This window comes from Anabrus simplex, chromosome 8 (assembly GCF_040414725.1).
Source record: "Anabrus simplex isolate iqAnaSimp1 chromosome 8, ASM4041472v1, whole genome shotgun sequence".
In the NCBI taxonomy this organism is placed as follows: Eukaryota; Metazoa; Arthropoda; class Insecta; order Orthoptera; family Tettigoniidae; genus Anabrus; species Anabrus simplex.
The window spans coordinates 113,473,100-113,498,553 of NC_090272.1; the positions used below are offsets into that span (position 1 = coordinate 113,473,100).

Sequence of the window (25,454 nt, forward strand, 5' to 3'; positions counted from 1 at the left end):
GACCCTGGCGTAATGTTTAATATCCAAAATGAAATCAGCCAACGACTCATCATTACGCTGGACTCTGAAGTAAAATTTCTGCACAAACGAATTTAACGCCCTAGCTGGAATAAAATGCGTCAATAAGTGCGCGTGGAATTGCTGAATAGTTTCCTGTTCCTTAATGGCCTTAACAATCCTATACGACAACTCACCACTCGCTAAGGGATAGATAATCTGCAATATATGACTATGAGAAATTCCAAAAACCAGGGCATGGTCCAGGAATTCGACCAAGAAACGAAGGAAGGCTACAGTGTCACTCGCCGAATTGACAGTAGTATGGGGCCCCCTTCAACATTAGCGTTAATGGATGAGGAATATTGGAGAATATAGACACATTTGACGGTGGTATAGATTGCAAAGGTTGCTGTTCTTGCTGTTCTCCAACCTCTCTATTCCCTATAGTGTGCCATTTCACTGTTCTATAGTTGCTGTATTAGGAACAAAAATGGCGCTTCGGCTATTAACGGATCAGTATAAAAGCAATTAACAACAGTACGAACTGGAAAGACAATAAATTCAACCGGCAATCGCAGAAAGAACCACTTTTAGAAGGCGGTGCGAAAGAATGACGAGAGCGGATTATTTAAACCGATTATTGAAAAAAAAGTCTTCCATTAGAAAAAATCTCAATTGAGCACTGCATCGAAGAAAGACGGAATCGCGTAAAGAAACCCACTACTAATCGGAGTCTTTAATCAACTGTTGGAGATAAGATCATATCTACGATAACCCGCAAAACATCAGCTGTGATTGACATATACGTGAGATTAAAGACCAGCTGATAAGAAACGTCAAGTTGGAGCTGTACTACGTCACGGTTGGGCTCGGAACATTTTATTTGCCCGATACTGCACAACGTCAAGAGAGCTGAATTAAACGGAAAATAGAGTGCAATTCTAAAAGCACGTAAATTTCACAACGTTTCGGCGAGCAAGGCAGTTTGAAATAAGACGATATTTAGAGTCTTATAGGCAAATTAGACGGACCAGAAAACAAATATATTGATCACATTAGCATTACTAAGCAGATTACAGCATGTACAAATCAACTAATGCCTTGTGTTATTCTGTCCTTGACGCAATGAAGACCACCATGATGTTCTAAGAAGCTGAGGCAAAGACTACTCTGGCTATGGTGACGCTTGACGAGATGGATGATCCAGGAGGACAGTAGTCAGCTGTGATGACGAGATGAACCCTATTACTTAAGCCGAACCATGGAGCGAGGCCTACCATCCCATGACGATCAACAGCGAGATGGAAGTCAAAATCCAATAAGCAAAGATAAGTCCCCATTTGAGTCGTGTCGTAAGTAGAAAACCTTATTCTTTTGGTTAATATATAATGTGCATTATGACATTGTGTGTGCGTAGTTAATATACGAGTGTGCTTACAAGGAAATAGGTATTCATCCAAAGTTACCGTAAATTCCAGACATAGGCGTTAAAATACCAGTGAATGCCGTTCGTAAGTTTGTCAATATGATAGTGGAGAAGTGATTGATATTTTTCATAATTCGTTGTCAGTGAAGTGTTAGAGTATTAAGAGGAAGCTAATATTTATATGTGTGATGGCTTTAACAAATAACAAGCGTAAAGATCGTATTTAGGGAGTGTTACGATAAAATATAGTGGCACAATTTTAAGGTTACGATGTGCTGATCTTTGATACTATGACAGTAATGATAATGATTTATTTGTGTGTAGGTTATGGCACATATGTTGCGCATTTTGATGAAACGAGTGCTTCGATTATAAATGCTACGCGATAATGGAAGTGTTGAATGGTGAATGTAATTAGCATATGAGTTGCTAGTATATTTTGATGGTGATAGTTACTGTTATTTAGGAAGTTGGTCATGGTATTTCTTCGAGAGTTGATAGTATGTGTAGGTTGCACATGCTAAGGTATAGGTATTGAAACGTACTGTTTCTGATTGCTATTTTATTCCCTAATATATATATATGATACAGATTAGGATACGATCTTAATGCCATCACTATAGAATTAATTAAGTAAGTAGGATCATCAGAAGAGCCGAGAGGCCACTTACGTCAATATTTAGGCCTTCACTGACATATCTACGACTGTTTTCATGTATTATCACTTACGGCAATTCAACTTATGATTTTATGGGAGCAGTATAAGACATCACTGGTAACTTAGTCTTTCATATGTGGATTTTAGATGAAGATAGAGTCTTCCTATGTGTCAATTTTTCCACCCATGGTATTATTCGTTGGAATATTAATTGAAATACACTTGGTAATGTTATGTTAAGTCATATACGCACTTTAACTGAATTTTAACCATGAATTAAAATAATAATTGAATGATTTAGCCATATAACCCTTACGATGGAATTGATTTGAGAATGCTTACGACTTAAAGTGGACTTAGATTTGCTTATATGGAGGCCAACTGGCACGAAATATGAAACGTTAAATAATTTGGAACCTCAAATAGAGAAAATCCCTAATGGACAGACATTAATCTTCTCACACGATTTTTCTACTGTGCGTGGACATTGATGTGAAGTGTTTCAACCGAGTGATATGCATTTCTGTAATTGCATGTGAATTTAGGTTCAGACGATTGAATTTTGGTAATTTTATTAAGAAACCTAGCTTAATGTTGAAAGATTCCAGATCTTAATTAATTAATTAATTAATTAATTAATTGATTAATTATTGACCATTTTCTTTGCGTTTTTCACATTTTCAATTGCAATTTGAACATTGTATATAGTAGGGATATAGCTTATTTTACTTAAACCTTTTGGATGCATCCAAACATTACAATCATTACAATCATTATAATTATTACAATTATTACAATTATCCAACTTTTACAATTATGTTGAGTGATTTTACTTGGTTATATAATTTATTTATTTTTCTTTTCATTTGAATCCCTTGGATACTACTTAATTATAATACAATTCTTTGACAGGCCAGGACTATGATTCAGATGAATGAGGCCTAAGTTCATTTATTTATTTATTTATTAGAGGTTTTCCTAAAACTATTTTCTTCAAGGCAACATCATTACATTATTTAGATGCTGATTGCGTAGGAAACCAGCCATAATGTATAAATGATTTTTCAAGATAATCTACGTGTATTTCAACTCATACTTAGACAAATTTATGAATAAAAACTGAGTAGTGGAAACATTAAATTCTTTCAATGTCTACTTAAAATAAGTACTAGATATAAGCTTATAATGACTAATTTGATTGCGATTATGATGATGACATGTACTGAATTCTTGACAAGCCACGATAATCTGAATTTTACGATAAAATGCGGAATTATACATATACGGTAACCGACTAATAGCGTGTTGAAGACGTTCATCTACGTAGGTTGGAATTTACCGTAGGCCATTGGTGTTCTTTCTCATGCGGAACTCACAACCCAGGAATATTTGGCAGATGAAATTATTATTAAGAGCTAGTCTGGAAACTCGTGTATCCCACCTGGACGCGGGATGGTGCATGTAGTTAATTGGCGCCACAACAGTAGGGCAATTCAAGAGAAAGACACCGTGGGAGTAATGTGTGGCAAATAGAGAAAGATACCGTGGGAGTAAAGCGTCGCAAAAACATGTAGTAATTGATGCCGCAACAGTGGAGCAATTCAAGAGAAAAACACCGTGGGAGAGAGACGTTGGTCATCAGACCGTGTACATGTGATGCTACGTCATATTCATAATGAAGAGAAAGGTATTAAGGTCAAGAAATGGAGTTGTTGAGTCTTGTAGAATTACGCAAACATGTGGCAGTTTTAAAAATTTTACTGAGAGAGCCTTGATAAGAAGGAAAGGTATATTTTAGGAGTTGAGTCACAGAGGATTTTGAATGTATGGACCAGATGATGGAGTGAAAATGGAGGTATCGTGCAAAACTTAGTTATATCTGGTAAAAGAAGTTGTCGTTTGACCAGATAAATTTTTATATTGGGATCGAAGAAAGCACAGGAGGACAATGGACTGTGAAGTCGAGTAGATACCCAATAATAATAATAATCAGAAATAAGAGAGAAGAGAAACGGATGGATGAGATGAAGAAAATATCTCAGGACGGCTGGAAATAGTCGAATTTCTGTCTAGAGGAAGCTGAGGTAGAATATGAAGACATTATAATTGTAAATATAAACATTGTAAGTGAATTTAAGGGATGTTGCTAATATGTTAGTCACAATTTATTATGAAATAACTTAGATATAGGAAGTAGATGGTAAGAAATTGAGTTATTTGAACCTTTTTAATTATTTATGCCAGAATTAAGATTTGGAATCTTAGTCATTAGGGTAAATGTTTCATATTTCATGGAGTAATTGGGTCATCCTCGTAAGCAAAGCCTAGTCAGAGTAGTTAAGCCTATATTTAAGCATTGTATCAGTACAGTTGAGTGAGTAAGAATAAGAACATTTGTGAATATTGAACTATAGAGAAATTAGGGCAGAATTAGAGTATTATCTGAAATAATAGAGAACTCGGAAATAATACGTAAAAGTAAAGATGTCAACGTTAAGCCAATTAAAAGCACAATTTGAAGAGTACCAGAAGGTACAGGAGGAGAAGCAAGAAGAGAAGGAAAGAAAGCAGAAAGAAGAACAACAGGGAATGTTCGAAATCTTAAAAGGAATGATGGAAAAGCAACAGCAAATGATGGAAGAAAACCGAAAGCGCGATAAGGAAGAACAGGAAGAAAAGGAGAAGAGGCAGGAAGAGAAGGAGAGAAAACAGAAGGAAGAACAGGAAGAGAAGGAGAGAAAACAGAAGGAAGAACAGGAAGAAAAGGAGAAGAGGCAGGAAGAAGAGAGGAAGAAAGAGAAGCAAGAATCGGAAGAGAAATATCAAAGGCTCGTGGAAGAAATGAGAAAGGAAAGGAGAGAAGATCGACGGGAGATGAAGCAGATGAAGGAAGAAATCATTAGTACACAGGAAGAGAAGCAGAAGCAAATGATGGAGGAGATGAAGCAGGAAATGAAGGAGGAGATGAAGAAAGGTCATCAGGAGCAGAAAGAAGAATTGAGCAAATATCAGGAAAAGATGGAAGAGGTAACTAGGGAGCAGGAAGAAAGACGCGAAATAATAATGACGGAGATGAAAGAAGAGATCTTGAAAATAGGATCAGAAATGGGCAAGATCAAGAACCACATGGAAGAATGGAAAGCAGAAATTAGCGGAAAAGTGGAAGAGAAAAACCAGAAAATACAAGAAGAAATAAATGACATCAAGAAAGAGATGATAGGGAACAATAACTATCTACAATCTCTAAAGGAGAATGAGATAAAGAACCTGACAGATAATATGGAGAAATTGCATATAGATTCCCAAGAGAAATGGAAACAATGCGAGGAGAAGATTGGGAAGTTAAGCGGCGAAATACAGACAACGAATGCTGATTTGGAAAAGAAATACGAGCAAGCTGCAGACCAGATCGGAAATAAAATAACGGAAATAAGAGACGAGATCGAGCACAACAAAGAAGAACTAAATCAGAGGATGAGTAAATCTGAGGAAGGACTTCGGCAGATACAAGCTCAAATACGAGAGATTCGAGATGAAGAACATGGAAGGACCGTTACGATATCCAACGACGAATGTCGTAAGAACGTGGAATTTCAGATAAATGAGAGAGAAGCTAAAAGTATACCGGTTACACGTTCGAATCACAGTATTGTGGAAAGGAGTACAGAGAATGGAAGCAGTGGGAGTCCCACTATAATAAACGTAATAAAGACATTCGACGATAGGCCTAAACACTTTAATAACACCACTAGTATGTCACCAAAACGTTTTCTTCGGGAAATGGATGATTATTTTAGAGAGCATGGTATCCCGGAGGAGAAGAAACTGAAAATAGTAGAAAAACACTTGGACGCAAATCCTAGTTTGTGGTTCCAAGCATTCAAATATACTTTTCATGAGTACAGCGATTTTAAAACAGCATTCTTGCAGCGCTTCTGGAATCCAGACATTCAGCACAATCTACGTTTAGAACTCTATTCCCGTAAATATGCTTCAAATGGTCAAACAGGGTTCAGCGATTTCTTTGCCCACCAATTTTACCATTTTCAGGACCTGGATTCACCACCCAGCGAACTCGAAGCAATTAAGACTATACAACGTCAATTTCCATTAGACGTTCAACGATTATTAGCTACTGCTAACCCGGTAACCGCTGTACAAATGGAGACAACGCTAAGGCAGATTGACATGACTACGGTACCACATCCTCACAGGATAGCTAGGAACGGTTACAGTGAAGAAACTGTTAACATACTTACGCAAGATGACACGAGTAGAAATACTCTGGAAGAACGTAGAAACATAAATAGAAAAAGACAATGGGGTAATCCAGAAAATGGAAGAAAGGAGGAAGAAAAATGTCATTGCAGGAGAGGAGTCTATGGTCAAGGGACATATATGGGAAATAGGAGATATAAGCCCAATATGCGATTGAGGAACCAGTATCGAGAAGGCAGAGGAAGAAACAATTTCAGAGAGAGACCCCGATATGAAAGAAGGAATGTTCGGGATAGTCAAGAAAAGGAAAGTTACAACCGAAGATACATTCAGGAACTGAATGAGGCCCGAAATGATAAAATTAAATGGGAAAAGGCCATAAGAGATCAAGACGTAAATACTGACGTGGAAGGAGCCGAGAGTCTTGAACTACAAAGATTCAAGAAGCGAAGACAGGAAGAACAGGCGCTCAATCCCAACACAAAGGAATTTGAGTATAGGGGAGAGAGCGAAAGGCCAACAAGCAAAAAAACGCCGATTTCAGATTAGAAGGCGAAATTGAAAATGTAGAAAACGCAGGGAATTTCAAAATTAACAGTTATTTTATAACGCAAGTAGATTCGTGGGAGATTGATTCTGAAGAATTGGTTAAGGACTTAACACAGCATCATATAAAGAAAAGATATAATTTACCTATTATAGTAGCAAGAGTAGGAGAGCTTAAAGTACATTGCCTTGTGGATTCTGGAGCCAGTATTAGTGTGTTGTCCAAAGAGCTTTTCCAAGACATGAATAAAAGAATGAAGCTACTAACAATACCAGTGTCAAAAATTAAGATACGGGGTATTGTACCTGACAAGACAGTGGAGTGTAATGTACAAACATATCTGGAGATTAATATAGGAAACAGAAATTTTGAACACCCATTCGTAGTCATGAACCGAATCAAGTATAACATCATACTAGGAATAGATTTTATGACAGTCACAGGAATGACCATTGACATGGAGAAACAAGAGATAAGATTTCCTATTTGCGATGAGAATACCGAAGAAAAACAGGGAAGAATTAAGATCAATGAGGACGATGGTGTAGTTAATAGTGTGAAAGTCGAGGAAGAAGGAGAGGACTCACACTCAGAAAAGGATTCGAAGTTGCAGATAGAAGGAAATGAAATGTCAATGCCATGTGAGAATATACTAGAAAGTATTGAGAAGGTCATGATTACAGTGGAGGAAGAAAATATACCAAACATCTCAGAGGCAGTTGCAAATGCTAGAGTTTCACCTGTTGAAAAATCCAGACTTCACGGAATCTTGCAGGAATATTCAGACCTATTCAGGAACAAGCCAGGACAGATTCCCAATTTTAGGTATAAGTTGTTGGTGAATGATTGGACACCTTTTAAAGGGAAATTATATGGGGTACCAGAGAAATATTTCTCAGAAGTAAAAGAAATTATAAAAGGCATGGAGGATGATGGAATTATCATGAAAACATCTAGTCCATATTTGAACCCGTTAGTAATAGTTGTGAAAAGCAACGGGAAACTGAGAATTTGCCTAGATGCGCGATCCTTAAATACCCGACTAATTCCTGAATATAATACTGTACCGAAGATTAAGGATATTGTACAAAAATTCCGAGACATGAGGTATTTTTCGACGATGGACTTCACGTCTTCCTATCATCAATTGTCCTTGAAGAAAAGTCTCGACTGCTAACGGGATTCATGTTTGACAGTCAGACTTATGTCTACTGTCGGTTGCCTTTCGGACTGAAGGACAGTTGTGCCGTTTTGGTGAGAGCCCTGGATAGGAATTTAACTCCAGAGGTGAAGGAATTTCTAACTTGTTATGTAGACGACCTCATCTTGGCAACCAAGACATTCGATGATCATTGTGATAAGCTGGAGAAGTTATTTCAGAATCTAAGGACAGCTGGATTCAAAATCAACATAGCCAAGTCCAAGTTTTGTCAGGAAGAAGTATTATTCGTCGGTCACATGATAGATGGCACAGGGGTACGACCAAACCCAGTAAAAATCCAGGCGATATGCGACTTTCCTCGACCAAAACGCATTAAACATGTACGACAATTCCTCGGAATGGCCCAGTTCTTTTCTAACCACTGTAAAGGCTACACTCAAACTGCAGCACCTCTACAGGATCTGTTGAAGACAAATAACAGATGGAAGTGGGATGAAAAAGCAGAAAGGGCGTTCCAAGAATTGAAAACTTTGCTGACCAGAAGTATAAAGCTAGGCTATCCTAATTACGAAAAGGAATTTATTATCCAGTCAGATGCCTCGAATGTCGGTATAGGCGCGTGTTTATACCAAGAGGAAGAAGGGACACCTCCTAAAAGAATATATTTAGCTTTCACCAGTCGAAAGTTGAGGAGTCATGAAATTCATTACACTACTACAGAACAAGAGCTACTAGCGATAGTTTATGCTTTACAGCAGTGGAAAAAGACCATCTATGGGTATCCGATAACCGTTAGATCGGATCACAAAGCGTTAACTTTTGGACTTAAAGCAGCAATGACGAACGAAAGGATAACAAGATGGATGTTGTTTACTCAACAATTCCAGATAAAGATAGAATACTGTAGTGGAAAGGAAAATATCCTAGCCGATGCTCTAAGTCGAAATCCCGTGGACAACATGGAAGAAGTCCATAAAATAGAGCTAATTCCAGAAGATGAGGATATTCTAGAAAAATTACGGAATATTGTACAGTTGCAACGTCAGGATGAGAAGTTGAAGAATATCATAGACAAGTTAGAAAGTAGAGATTATGATTCTGAGGCAAGGTCGAAAATATCAAGAGTATACAGCATCGAACGGGGTATGCTCATGGCTAAGACAGGCAAAGATCAAGAAAGAGTACGCATCGTATTACCTTCAGTATTATATAGAGAAGTGATCTGGCACGTACATCGAATCACAGGACATGGCGGTATGGAGAAAGTGACTCAAGTCATCCTAGAAAAGTTCACTTGGAAAGGAAACAGAAGGACTATAAGGAATATAGTACGAACGTGTGATATTTGCCAGAAAGTTAAACAAGGTAATTGTCTAATAAGGCATGAACCAAGGGCCATATTACCACATAAAGCCAGAGAACTATATGCCATCGATATATTCGGTAAGCTTCCTACGGCTAAAAAGGGGAATAAATTCATCGTGGTAGTTATGGACGTTTTCTCAAAGTATGTATCACTTCAACCAATACAGCGTGCTAATTCGAAACGAGTAATACGACGTCTAGTTAAACATATATTGCCTAACATGGGAAAACCCGAGAGATTGTTGTCCGACAGAGGAACTCAGTTTACATCATTTCAATTTAAAGAGGCTATGGAAGAGATGGGAATTAAACATGTTCTATGTTCAATAAGACATCCAGCATCCAACCCAGTCGAAAGATATATGAAAGAAATAGCTAAATTTTGCCGGATATACTGCTCCAAGCAACACTGGAAGTGGATTGATGTACTTGAGAAAATTGAAGAAAGCATTAATAACACTGTCCACGAATCCAGCGGCCAAATTCCAAAGGTTATTCATTACAATATTAGACCTGAGAGACCATGGGACAAAATAATTCAGCTACCTACCGAACCAAGCTTAGACCAAGATAAGCTGAACCAACTAGTTCGAGAGAGGCTGTATAAACAATCCCAGAGGAGACTGAGGAGGATACAACACAAGAAATTCCATCCTGAATTGAGGAAGGGCGACCTTACATTAGTAAAGAAGCCAGCAATCTCGAATGTATCCACTAAAGTATTTGCAAAGTTCGTACATTTATTCGATGGACCATTTGTTATACATCGGTCATTTGGGAACAACGCATACGAAGTTCACGATCTGAATGGTAGAAGTAAAGGAATACACAATGCGGCAAATATTAAGTTATACTTCAAGGAACAAAGGGATTAGAGTTTATCAAACATCGCAGTTAAACAAGGAATGAGAACTGGAATGGCCTATGACAAGAATGAACCAATTGATCTGTAAAAACTTACAGTGATGCTCTCAAAATTCTAACTAAGAACAGTGAAAAGTCCCATTATGATATTAGAAATATATAAGATAAATATATAGCAAGCCATATATTTAAATCAACGTGGGAGGAGTAAATGTGCCATTTCACTGTTCTATAGTTGCTGTATTAGGAACAAAAATGGCGCTTCGGCTATTAACGGATCAGTATAAAAGCAATTAACAACAGTACGAACTGGAAAGACAACAAATTCAACCGGCAATCGCAGAAAGAACCACTTTTAGAAGGCGGTGCGAAAGAATGACGAGAGCGGATTATTTAAACCGATTATTGAAAAAAAAGTCTTCCATTAGAAAAAATCTCAATTGAGCACTGCATCGAAGAAAGACGGAATCGCGTAAAGAAACCCACTACTAATCGGAGTCTTTAATCAACTGTTGGAGATAAGATCATATCTACGATAACCCGCAAAACATCAGCTGTGATTGACATATACGTGAGATTAAAGACCAGCTGATAAGAAACGTCAAGTTGGAGCTGTACTACGTCACGGTTGGGCTCGGAACATTTTATTTGCCCGATACTGCACAACGTCAAGAGAGCTGAATTAAACGGAAAATAGAGTGCAATTCTAAAAGCACGTAAATTTCACAACGTTTCGGCGAGCAAGGCAGTTTGAAATAAGACGATATTTAGAGTCTTATAGGCAAATTAGACGGACCAGAAAACAAATATATTGATCACATTAGCATTACTAAGCAGATTACAGCATGTACAAATCAACTAATGCCTTGTGTTATTCTGTCCTTGACGCAATGAAGACCACCATGATGTTCTAAGAAGCTGAGGCAAAGACTACTCTGGCTATGGTGACGCTTGACGAGATGGATGATCCAGGAGGACAGTAGTCAGCTGTGATGACGAGATGAACCCTATTACTTAAGCCGAACCATGGAGCGAGGCCTACCATCCCATGACGATCAACAGCGAGATGGAAGTCAAAATCCAATAAGCAAAGATAAGTCCCCATTTGAGTCGTGTCGTAAGTAGAAAACCTTATTCTTTTGGTTAATATATAATGTGCATTATGACATTGTGTGTGCGTAGTTAATATACGAGTGTGCTTACAAGGAAATAGGTATTCATCCAAAGTTACCGTAAATTCCAGACATAGGCGTTAAAATACCAGTGAATGCCGTTCGTAAGTTTGTCAATATGATAGTGGAGAAGTGATTGATATTTTTCATAATTCGTTGTCAGTGAAGTGTTAGAGTATTAAGAGGAAGCTAATATTTATATGTGTGATGGCTTTAACAAATAACAAGCGTAAAGATCGTATTTAGGGAGTGTTACGATAAAATATAGTGGCACAATTTTAAGGTTACGATGTGCTGATCTTTGATACTATGACAGTAATGATAATGATTTATTTGTGTGTAGGTTATGGCACATATGTTGCGCATTTTGATGAAACGAGTGCTTCGATTATAAATGCTACGCGATAATGGAAGTGTTGAATGGTGAATGTAATTAGCATATGAGTTGCTAGTATATTTTGATGGTGATAGTTACTGTTATTTAGGAAGTTGGTCATGGTATTTCTTCGAGAGTTGATAGTATGTGTAGGTTGCACATGCTAAGGTATAGGTATTGAAACGTACTGTTTCTGATTGCTATTTTATTCCCTAATATATATATATGATACAGATTAGGATACGATCTTAATGCCATCACTATAGAATTAATTAAGTAAGTAGGATCATCAGAAGAGCCGAGAGGCCACTTACGTCAATATTTAGGCCTTCACTGACATATCTACGACTGTTTTCATGTATTATCACTTACGGCAATTCAACTTATGATTTTATGGGAGCAGTATAAGACATCACTGGTAACTTAGTCTTTCATATGTGGATTTTAGATGAAGATAGAGTCTTCCTATGTGTCAATTTTTCCACCCATGGTATTATTCGTTGGAATATTAATTGAAATACACTTGGTAATGTTATGTTAAGTCATATACGCACTTTAACTGAATTTTAACCATGAATTAAAATAATAATTGAATGATTTAGCCATATAACCCTTACGATGGAATTGATTTGAGAATGCTTACGACTTAAAGTGGACTTAGATTTGCTTATATGGAGGCCAACTGGCACGAAATATGAAACGTTAAATAATTTGGAACCTCAAATAGAGAAAATCCCTAATGGACAGACATTAATCTTCTCACACGATTTTTCTACTGTGCGTGGACATTGATGTGAAGTGTTTCAACCGAGTGATATGCATTTCTGTAATTGCATGTGAATTTAGGTTCAGACGATTGAATTTTGGTAATTTTATTAAGAAACCTAGCTTAATGTTGAAAGATTCCAGATCTTAATTAATTAATTAATTAATTAATTAATTGATTAATTATTGACCATTTTCTTTGCGTTTTTCACATTTTCAATTGCAATTTGAACATTGTATATAGTAGGGATATAGCTTATTTTACTTAAACCTTTTGGATGCATCCAAACATTACAATCATTACAATCATTATAATTATTACAATTATTACAATTATCCAACTTTTACAATTATGTTGAGTGATTTTACTTGGTTATATAATTTATTTATTTTTCTTTTCATTTGAATCCCTTGGATACTACTTAATTATAATACAATTCTTTGACAGGCCAGGACTATGATTCAGATGAATGAGGCCTAAGTTCATTTATTTATTTATTTATTAGAGGTTTTCCTAAAACTATTTTCTTCAAGGCAACATCATTACATTATTTAGATGCTGATTGCGTAGGAAACCAGCCATAATGTATAAATGATTTTTCAAGATAATCTACGTGTATTTCAACTCATACTTAGACAAATTTATGAATAAAAACTGAGTAGTGGAAACATTAAATTCTTTCAATGTCTACTTAAAATAAGTACTAGATATAAGCTTATAATGACTAATTTGATTGCGATTATGATGATGACATGTACTGAATTCTTGACAAGCCACGATAATCTGAATTTTACGATAAAATGCGGAATTATACATATACGGTAACCGACTAATAGCGTGTTGAAGACGTTCATCTACGTAGGTTGGAATTTACCGTAGGCCATTGGTGTTCTTTCTCATGCGGAACTCACAACCCAGGAATATTTGGCAGATGAAATTATTATTAAGAGCTAGTCTGGAAACTCGTGTATCCCACCTGGACGCGGGATGGTGCAATAGGTTTATCCGAATCATCTCCACCTACCACGGAGACCAAAACAGGAGGTTTGGTTTTACCTGCCAATTTCGTCAACCATAAGTCAGTTTTTCCAGCAAGCTAAGCGCTCTACCTTCCAAGTCCTTGATTTGGGTCCTCAGTTCATCCTTTAACTCCAATGACAAAAGGTCCCCAATACGCTGAACGTAATGCGTGAGGCGACCTTGGACTCTCCTCAACTGATGACTAGATACCACGTCGTTTTCCAAAAAATCCATAATTGAAGCAATATCAGTTAAATTAGTATCAATCAAGGACGCGGCACTGCCCACCTCGCCATCGGTATAACACGGTATAACGACTGGCTTATCTAAGTTGGTTCGTAATAATGCTTCATCGTTCTTGACCTACCTCGAGATTCAAGATTCCGAATGGTCAACTCATACAGTAATTCTTCTTTTCGGAGTGAGCCCAGATAAGCTACATCTCGAGTAGACATTTTGATGACTTATGAGACAAAATGGAGCACGACGTGGCGGAAGGACACCGAGAGACCCCCTCCCAAGCGATCAAGTACAGTTACTAATACGACACCAGCCCCATACAACCCACGCTCAGCTATCAGCTGGGACGGCAGGTACGGGCTAGGAAAAGCGGCGGCCTGAAGGGGCTGGATAAAGGTCGTATTAAGCGAAAGATACCAACATCAATTAACAACGATATCTCGCCAAGCTTCTTTAATTACAAGTTCGGAAACTTTAACTGCTTTAAAAACATCAAATAACAACAATTTACAATTAAGAGGATAATACCCGTATATGCATTCAGAATTATTACCAAACACTAATGAGGGAGCCAGCCCTCTCTACCAGGTACAAGTTCACATGCATACGTGAAGGGTTTCGCTTTGCAACTTCCCGAACATAATATGAAAGACCTTCAATTATTACAATAAGGTTGAGAATAAATTAAGCATGGCCTTCCGAATTCTTAACCAACGTAACGCCCGAAGGCACATAGAAAATCCGTAGTGGATTACAATAACGTAGAAAAGCAACACCTACTTAACCCCACTATGGAATGTTTCGACCATGAAAGTACTTTCTTTAAATTGAATCAAACACATCAACTTAAGAAAGGGATTAAATCCAAAGCACAAAGTCCCTACCATTACACAGTGACAAATCTCGTATTTACCTCAGGCACCTTCCCAAATTTCGACATCTTAAGGGGACAGTACAATATCAAGATCCCTCTCTCTTTCTTACCTCCGCGCTAGCGTGCCGGGTCCGACGGGCTAGAAAGCAAGCCCGGGAGATAACAGACTGCACTCAGTGCCAACAGCAGAATCACCGCAAGGTAGGTAGAGTATATCACCGGCCGGCCGAGGACAACAACCGCGAGCCGAGCAGCGGTCACGTGGACCGAAACTCCCCTCTAGAAGAGAGGGGAGTTGGAGAGGGGAGCGAAGCAAGAGAGAGAGAGAGAGAGAGCTCGGAAGGGAGGGAGGACTCTTCAGGGCGAGAAAACTTCTACATTTCCCTGAAGACATGCGGAACGGGCAGAAATACATTTATTCCATAAGAGGGGCAAGGATGGGAAATAAAATACATGTAAATACATCAAATTACACAATACATAGTACAGCTTGCAAGCACATACAATGTAAAAACACTGAAGAAAGATAGTCTGGGGGGGGGATCACAGTTTACACGGTTCAGTCATCATTATCATCGTCGTCGCCAAAATAGACCTACAACATTAACACTAACGATGATAAAATCCCGAAACAATATTTACTGTTTGCTGACTAATAATCATCTTGTATTAATCGTATCACGAGTTACCAAGGGAGGAACGTGGAACTATAATTCCAAGCAGTTCCGACAATAGTTAATAGATGGCGTTACTGCATCTGTGGAGTCGACACTGGAGTCAAGAGTGTCGGTTCCAGAGGTAGCAGCCTCGACTCTTAGCGACTCCGTTCGCAGCCCATCCCTAGCTGATAATGCTTTCTTCTTCTCCTCAAAGGCATGTTTGACTCATAACTACCCCACAATGTCAACACCGGACGATGACTAACGCTCACGAAGTGTACAACGCATATTTAAAGGAAACTAGCTCTGCAGGGACATAGTGCGCTAATATCACCTCTCTTCGTCGACTAGCTTGCAAATCTGAATAGCAGTCGTCTTTCAGATATGTAAGCACGCCTTCCGAATATTGTTTATGTAGCAAAACTCCTGGTGTTGGGATTTCATTTTCTGCCAGTGTGTATTTCGTGTGGTCACACAGAGTCCATTCAATAATCAGCGACACAAATTCCCTCTTGGGTCGCTTGAACGAGGTCTTGAACTGTACATTAGACAGGACATATTTGACAGTTTGACAGTTGACAGTTATACATATTATACATTTCTCCGCAATCACAAAGTTCTGTTTCCTAAATACCCAGAAATCTTGAGGTTGTCCCTAGATCTTCCAACACCACTCCTCAAACGATGAAGCAATCTCCAAGTAGCCCAGCTGAGCTGATATCCAGGAGGTGGACATTCACGAGGTACCATCTACTCCAAAAGGTGCTGTGTCCTACTCCACCATAGGTCTCGGCGCAATGTTGCTGGTGATTTGTTTAAAGCGCAGAGACTTTGAGGAAAATCATTCTTCATTTTAATCTTTTAGAAGGCGGTCGAAGACCAAATAGGTTTGTTTATTACAAATTATGGTAGCTTTAAATCCTATCTCCACAAAATGAGCATAACGGATTCACCACTCTGCAGCTGCCCGGATAAATCTCCACAGACTGCTGTACTCAGACACGTACTCAAGAGAACGACCAGCTGTGCTACGATCAACTCCCCTGCCAACGATTATGAAATACCACTGGAACACTGTCGAAGTAACAAAATTTCTCAAGAAAATCTTACATTCACTTCAATAAGTTATCCATATGTTGTTAACATAACTGTAAATATCCCGCGATATACTTGTAGGTGAAATACAGGTTGTAAATATATTAGCTAAATAAAAAATAAAATTAAAAACCAAATGGCGGGCGGCACTTTGTCCTCTCAGATCTCGTCCCCACTTCCCTCCAAATATCAGGGGGAGCGATCCCAGCCAGATAGTAGTTTCTCTGTGCGTGCGAAGCGAAGTAAAGGGTGAGACTTGTCAATCAAGATTACGGAAGGATAGCCATAGCCTGTTCTCGGTAGAGACTGCCAACTGATGACCCGCTGAGAAGACAAGAGCCACTAATAATTAGCGAAGTGTTGTCATTCGTTGTCAGCTATAGTGTACTAATTGGGTCATCCTCGATTAAATTGGGTCAATAGAACACCCAGTGTTTTATTTGTAAAAATATAATGAGAGAAGATCCTGATGGTGTACTGTGGTGATTTTTATTAGCATATGGCCACCGGCGAGGCCTGGTGCAAGTCTTTCCATTTGACGCCTGATAGGCGTCCCACCCTATGATGAATTCTACTGCTGAAGACGGCATAACACACCCATCCCCCGACCCATCCGAATTAACCAATGAAGTTTAAAATCCCTGATCCGGACGGGAATCGAACCCGGGATCCCTTGGACCAAAGGTCAGCACGGTAACCATTTAGCCGCTGAGCCGGACACTGTTGCGATGATTTTCTAAAGTGTAATGAGAGGTAATTTGGTTTATTTAAATGCATTATTCTCCAGCTTCATGTTCGTCACTAGACTAGCTGATTCATGAGATGCTGTGCTCTTCGTGTGTAAACAGCCGCTGTCCATCTTGAAGGATAGTACAGCGAACGGACTATCTTCTAGGCCTAGAAACTAACCCATTCTTTACCCAAATGTAAACATAGCTTTAATGCAATGTCACAACAGTTTCGGGTTGGTAAGATGAGGGAACGTAAAAGTTGTATTTTAAGGCGTATTGGAAAAAGAGCTGTGTAGCGTTCCAATAGATAAAGGAATTTGTAAATTATTTTGTAGATACTTGTTACATGCTCAGCTGAATTCAATGTGTCGTTCTTTGCAATACCTAAGTTAGTCACTGACATGTAGTAGGGTACGGCATTGATTTTTAACATAGCTGGAGACACGTAGGTACGTTTTAGGAAAAATTGATGGAATTGTATGACAAACACACCGAAAAACAAACACGCTGGTGTGTTCACTGTTGTTATTCTGCTGTCATCTATAGTTAGGAATGTGTTAATTACTGAAATTTACAATCAATTTATTATGTCTGCATTTCTCAGGGGAGTGCTTTCTCTAATCCACAGGTGGCCAAGGTAACTGGAGGATGTATCTCACATTACCTAATATTCTCAAGGAATTTAACCCGAAATTGCTGGGCTATGCACTCGGAGCACTGGACGCCTCCAGTCCGATTTCAGGACTTAATGTAGCACAAAATGGGGCACTGGATGACGAGTTACTCTATCAAGCTAAATTTCTAGTTCGCAAGATGAAAGCTGATTCCTACATAGATATTCAGAACGATTGGAAGGTAAGCTAATATATCGTACACATGAGCTTGCTATTTCTTGATGGTTGCAGTCTTTTTGTATCTGTCTCTTGGCACAGACCATAACAAAATGTAGTTTCAACGGAAGTCTGAGTTTTACAAACTATCCACTTCATGTCCGTATCGATATGATAATCTAACAATCAATGAAATCAAATAAATATTTAGCCACCTAATCGATACTTTTATTCACATAAGCTTAGGTGTAAATAAGCTGATGATGACTGCAGCGCAGTCGAAACATGTACTATTAATGATTTTACAAAATTGCCAAGGGCAAATAAAAGTATCGATTAGGTGGCTAAATATTTCTTTGATTGTTAGTAAGTCTGAGTCTCACTTATTTATGTGAACGTATGGAAGCTTCATATGTACGGATGGTGCTGAGTAATGATATTCGGAGCACGATTGTACATCTCAGTACTTCTTGAAAGGACCTAGTGAGCCAAATGGGAGCTCCCAGACTCAGGGGATGGCCGGCCTCTACCTGCATTGTTCTCTTCGTCTGGTTTTACCCTGCACCTTCTGGATTACGAAATGGGAATATTCCGCCTCTAGCCGAGTCCTGAATATTCTAGTAACCCAGCATCGAGATATAAATACAAGGCCGCCGTGAATGGGGACCTGTTGTAGTACAGTAGTTGGAGGGTGGAGTGGTGTTTGGTGGATGTTCTACCAGTCAGTGGGAATGGGGCTACAGTAGTATTGGCTGCCACCAGTGTCGCACCGGTATCGAAGTATCTGAGCGGAGTACGGTGTGTGTACTACCTTGGAGTACTGCACGTGTACCGACGTGGAGTGAGCGATTGGAGCTTGACAGCCAGAAGTGCTGGTTGCTGTCTGTGACCCACCGGAGTTAGAGTATCGTCGTGCACTGAGGACAGTACTAACTTGGAGTACTGTGTGTATACTACCGTGGGCAGATGACCGCAATGGAGTCAGCGTGTGGAACAGCTGTCGTGAGTGTGATTGGAACAGTGTTAATGGTGGTTGTTGTGAGGAGTATTGTCCTGCTAATTAGCACTGTTGGGCTGTTGCTTTTAAGTTGCTCAATGTGTTGCACTGTTTGAATTACTGGACTTTATCTGGAATCGTACCAAGTGACAGTCGTCGTCTATTGTGGGGGCCAGCAGGACCATGTTTAAATCTTTGCGTGCAGTTGTGTGTGTGAGTGTGAAGGGACTGAGCTTGAAGGAATGACTGAAAGGGGAACCAGGAGCTATGAACTTTGGAGTGTAGATGAGCGACCACGGTTCTCCTAGCTGAGTATGGCGTTGCTTCAACTTATTTATGCCAATCTCCTTGCTTACATCTTTCCTATCCGACTTCCCTTGGTCAGCTCTTGTTTTCTTCCGACTAAGGCGGTATTAGGTATGCGAGGGCCAGGGAATCTGGCGTTTTCATGCCCTTCATGGCCCTTGTTGGTACCTTCATTTTTTCGAGTGTCGCACCTCTTTCAATTCTCCCACTTATTAGTGTTGATAAGGACTGTTGCCCATTTGTACTTTATTTAAGACAAAAATCACTACACACCGGGCGAGTTGGCCGTGCGCGTAGAGGCGCGCGGCTGTGAGCTTGCATCCGGGAGATAGTAGGTTCGAATCCCACTATCGGCAGCCCTGAAAATGGTTTTCCGTGGTTTCCCATTTTCTCACCAGGCCAATGCTGGGGCTGTACCTTAATTAAGGCCACGGCCGCTTCCTTCCAACTCCTAGGCCTTTCCTATCCCATCGTCGCCATAAGACCTATCTGTGTCGGTGCGACGTAAAGCCCCTAGCAAAAAAAAAATCACTACAATCACCACATTCAGCAATGCAGTTATTTCTATAGTCAGCCATATTACACTATCGCAAATAAATGTTGATATGTGTGCGTTTTCTAATTTGCCACCGTGAGGAGTTACCATCTGTAAGCATAAGTCTTTCACTAAGACATGGCGCCAGCGAACTGTTCGCAGCGTATGACTTTGACACATACGTTAGTTTGTTCGTCTGACATTAACCTACCAACACACAAAAGTTGAGTCCGCCAAACACTAGCGTCTGTGTTGTATTGTCCAGCGATCATGTCGACGTTTGTGCCCGAAAAAGAACATTTGCGACACGTGTTGCTTTTCTTATTAATCAAGAGGATAAAGCTGAGGAAAGTCATCATTTGCTGTTAAAAACATATGGTGAACACGCTCCATCGATTAGAACATGTGAGTCATGGTTTCGACAATTTAAACGTGGTGATTTCAATGTGAAAGACAACGCGCTCTGGTAGACCACAAAAGTGCGAAGACTCTTGAAGCCCGGCGAAACCATTAATGCACAACACTATCGCCAACAAATGATTAATTTAAATTACTCATTGAACGAAAGACGACCGGAATGGGCCAGAAAACAGGGCAAAGTGATTTTGTTACACGACAATGCGCCGTCTCATACAGCAAAACCAATGAAAGACACCTTGAAATCGTTCGGATGGGTCATCCTCCCGCACCCGCCATACTGCCCCGATCTGGCGCCATCTATCACGTCTTCGCACCAATGGGACACGCCCGCGCAGAGCAGCGCTTCAGTAATTTCGAAGAAATTTGAAAATGGCTCGACGAATTGTATGCCGCAAAAGGCAAGCAGTTTCTGTGGCATGGTATTCATAACTTACCTGAAAGATGGGCGAAGTGTGTAGAATCCGATGGCCGATATTTTGAACAAACAAAAAAATGAATTTCCCTTGAAAATTACGTGATTTTCTTACCACAAAACCGGCATAAACTTATGCATACAGCTGGTAGTAGCCCTAAGGTCAAGAAGGTAAAGGCTAGGTATGTCTTATATTTCGTGAACAAGCCCAGAAGCAACACCCTCAGTATATTTTCTCGTAGCCATCGAAGATGAAGGTCGTATGTACATATTCCTTACTTACTTCTGTAACAAGTCATTGCCACTGCATTAGTTCCAGGAAGCTCAACAACAGTGATGATGCATTCAGAGGCTTATTGCACTACAATACGATCTTCTTTTTTTTAAATAAAGCCTCTGAAGCAATCATTATGAGCCGTGTGGCTGCACACCGCGCGGATGTACTACTTGTCCAGAATAATTACGTTAATGTTTACTTTTGAACATTACTTTAACAAAAAAAAAGGATATTGATCTTTCATATCTTGCGATATATTTGAATAACATTCATTACCTGCATCAGATCTTCTCTTTGATATGCGAATTTCTCTGTAATTACCTCAAAACGTTGAAACATCGGAGGAATACATTTCAGTAAGTTTGGCGACTTTCGTGTCGGATGTCAACATTTCAAACGTTACAAACATGGGTAAGATGATACGTCAGTGACTGTATGTTCTCTCTCCCCGGAGGCTCCAACATGAGATATGAGTCACGTATAGCCCCCGTCTTCTTGACCTTCGGGCTGCTAACTCCTGACAGTACCAATTTGAAAACGTATAATATATTTTTTAAATTTCTCAGTCGTCCGCCTTTGTGGTGTAATGGTTAGTGTGATTAGCTGCCAGCCCCGGAGGCCCGGGTTCGATGCCCTGCTTTACCACGAAATTTGAAGAGTGGTACGAGAGCTGGAACGGGGTCCATTCAGCCTCGGTAGGTCAGCTGAGTACGATTCCCACCTCAGCCATCATGGACGTGGTTTTCCGCGGTTTTCCACTTCTCCTCCAGGCAAATGCCGCGATGGACCTAACTTAAGGCCACTGCCGTTTCCTTCCCTCTTCCTTGTCTATCCCTTCCACTCTTCCCATCCCCTCGCAAGGCCCCTGTTCGGCATAGCAGATGAGGCCGCCTGGGCGAGGTACTGGTCATCCTCCGCAGTTGTACCCCCGACCGACAGTCTGAAGCTTCAGGACACTACCCTTGGGGTGCTAGAGGTGGGATTCCTCGCTGAGTCCGAGGGAAAAACCGACCCTGGAGGGCAAACAGATAAAGAAGTAGAAGAACTTTCTCAGTCTGTCGAAATACGAAATATAACACTTAATAATATATCGCCACTCCTTTGCGAAAGGCCAGTCTGGTTGGCTCAGACGGTTGAGGCGCTGGCCTTCTGACTCCAACTTGGCAAGTTCCACCCTGGCTCAGTCGGGTGGTATTTGAAGGTGCTCAAATGCGTCAGCCTCGTGTCGGTAGATTTACTGGCACGTAAAAGAATTCCCGCGGGACTAAATTCCGCCACCTCGGCGTCTCCGAAAACCGTAAAATTAGTTAGTGGGACGTAAAGCAAATAGCGTTAACCTTTGCCTAAATCGCGGAAGTCAAATTCCTATGGCAAAGTCCTACCCATTATTTCCCTTAAGACTGGTCACGCCTCCTAGCAACATCAATCAATCAATATCAATCAATCAATCAATCAATCAATCAATCAATCAATCAATCAATCAATCAATCAATACTGATCTGCAACTAGGGCAGTCGCCCAGGTGGCAAATTCCCTATCTATTGTTTTCCTAGCCTTTTCTTAAATGATTTCAATGACATTGGAAATTTATTGAACATCTCACTTAGTAAGTTATTCCAGTCCCTAACTCCCCTTCCTATAAATGAATATTTGCCCCAATTTGTCCTCTTGAATTCCAACTTTATCTTCATATTGTGATCTTTCCTACTTTTAAAGTCGCCACTCAAACTTATTCTTCTATTAATGTCATTCCACGCCATCTCTCCATTGACAGCTCGGAACATAAAACTTAGTCGAGCTACTCGTCTTCTTTCTCCCAATATTCTTCCCAACCTAAACTTTGCAACATTTTTTTAACGCTACTCTTTTGTCCGAAATAACCCAGAACAAATCGAGCTGCTTTTCTTTGGATATTTCCCCGTACTTGAATCAAGTAATCGTGGTGAGGATCCAATACACTAGAAACATACTCTAGTTGGGGTCTTACCAGAGAATTATATGCTCTGTCCTTTACATCCTTACTACAACCCCTAAATACCCTTATAAATATGTGCAGAGATCTGTACCCTTTATTTACAATCTCATTTACCCCAATGGAGATCTTTCCGTATAATAACACGTAGGTACTTACAATGAACCCCAAAAGGAACTTTCGCCCCATCAACGCAGTAATTAAAACTGAGAGGACTTTTCCTATTTGTGAAACTCACAACCAGACTTTTAACCCCGTTTATCAACATACCATTGCCTGCTTCCATCTCACAACATTATCGAGGTCGTGTTGCAGTTTGTTTTTTTTTTTCTTTTTGCTAGGGGCTTTACGTCGCACCGACACAAATAGGTCTTATGGCGACGATGGGATAGGAAAGGCCTAAGAGTTGGAAGGAAGCGGCCGTGGCCTTAATTAAGGTACAGCCCCAGCATTTGCCTGGTGTGAAAATGGGAAACCACGGGAAACCATCTTCAGGGCTGCCGATAGTGGGATTCGAACCTACTTCGTGTTGCAGTTGATAACAATCTTGTAACCTATTGTATTCATTACTCCATACAGAATAACATCATCCGCAAAAAAGTCTTATCTCTGATTCCACTTATTTACTCATATCATTTATATATATAAGAAAACGTAAAGGTCTAATAATACTGCCTTGAGGAATTTCCCTCTTAATTATTACAGAGTCAGATAAACCCACTCTAATTCTCTAATTTTCTAGAAATATAGCAAGCCATTTAGTCACTCTTTTGTCTAGTCCAATTGCACTCATTTTTGCCAAGGGAAATAATGCATAGAAAGAGCATAGGGCGATGATATATTACCTGTAAAAGGCACTTTCATTTCATTCTACAAGAACATCATCATGAACATGCATATATATGTAGAATAATGTTTACGTTGCGTCAACTTGTAAATGATTGTGAATGAGTGATATTATGAAGGAGTTTTACAAATGATATGAATGTTGAAGCCCGTAATTGACACTTTAATATATTTTAGACTTTTTCTGTAGGTACTCAATGTAAATAACGCTCTGGTTTAATACACCTTTTTCCTCCGGTTTCACAGCTTGGACTGATTTCATGTCGTTTTCTCGGTCATCTCTTGCTAACACAAACCTGTATGTAGGTGAGGTAACATGCATTATTTTCTAATACAAATAAGTTATAGCCACGTATCACACCCCTCCAGCCCCCCACCCCTCTCCCTCGTGTTTTAAATTTACTGGATATGGTATCTGTATTTTAATTCATTTTTAAGTTTAATACTTTAGTGTTATAAATACTTAGTGTGTTGATAAACGTGTATATTTTTACATGAAGACGCTACATAAAGGTGATTTTCAGCCTCAAAGGTATGTAAATTATGAAATGTAATAAAAACTTTCCATTTAATAAGTCGACACTGGAAAGAAAATATAGTTTCTTTCTTAACAAATTATCATCAATTTAAATTCAAATTCTCTCTCCCCTCTCTCTCCGTTCTACAGAGTTTCCCTCCCCTGTCTTTACAAAAATCATTCTACACGTGATGTTTCCATGAAAATCGATACATTTTTCTCTCCGTTCTAATTAGCGTGTGAAAATTGGTCCGTCTCTGTGGTGTAGTGATTAGTGTGATTAGCTGCCATCCCCAGAGGCCCGGGTTCGATTCCCGTCTCTGCCACGAAATTTTAAAAGTGATACGAGGGCTGGAACGGTGTTCCACTCATCCTCGGAAGGTCAACTGAGTAGAGGTGAGTTCGATTCCCACCTCAGCCATCATGGAATTGGTTTTCCGTGGTTTCCCACTTCTCCTCCAGGTAAATGGCGGGATGGCACCTAACTTAAGGCCACGGCCGCTTCCTTCCCTCTTCCTCGTATATCCCTTCCCATCTTCCCATCCCTCTACAAGGCACCTGTTCAGCATAGCAGGTGAGGCCGCCTTAGCGAGGTACTGGTCATTCTCCCCAGCTGTATCCCCCAACCCAATGTCTCACGCTCCAGGACACTGCCCTTGAGGCGGTAGAGGTGGGATCCCTCGCTGAGTTCGACGGAAAAAAACCAATCCTGCAGGGTAAACCGATTAATAATAAGAAGAAAACTATTGAAGATTCAGTTCGTGGGAATTAACAGTTGTATTCATAAAATCGTAAGATGATCGTTGTTGTGAATATAAACCTTTGATTTAAAATGTCCTTTAAATGTCCTTGCATATAAAAGTGTTTTAAATTTGACAGGCACAGCTTTCTTAAAGAATAACACCCTCGTTGTCGGATGCCACAATCAGCATAAGTTTCACCTGACTGGGTTTGTGGCGAACCTGGGTGGCGCCATTCATTTGACTAAAGCCTTAATTCATTCTTGTAGGCTCGTGCCATTTGAAAACATGCTTTAGAGGAGTGAAATCGACACTCTTCACTTCAACGCCACACAGAAACACCACTCCCAAGTGGATGCCTGTCAAATGCACACTACACATCGACAACAGCGCCATCTGACCACTCCCATATGCTGTTTGCGCATGCCC

At 39.8% G+C, this 25,454-nt stretch overlaps 1 protein-coding gene across 1 annotated transcript in view; it reads left to right on the forward strand.

Annotated features, from left to right (window-relative positions):
- LOC136879325 (uncharacterized) overlaps window positions 1-25,454 on the forward strand; it is a 73,411-nt gene that overhangs the window by 19,032 nt on the left and 28,925 nt on the right. Inside the window, exon 3 of the mRNA XM_067153142.2 lies at window positions 17,802-18,028. Coding sequence (XP_067009243.2) covers window positions 17,802-18,028 — 227 coding nt within the window. The remainder of the gene's footprint in view (window positions 1-17,801; window positions 18,029-25,454) is intronic.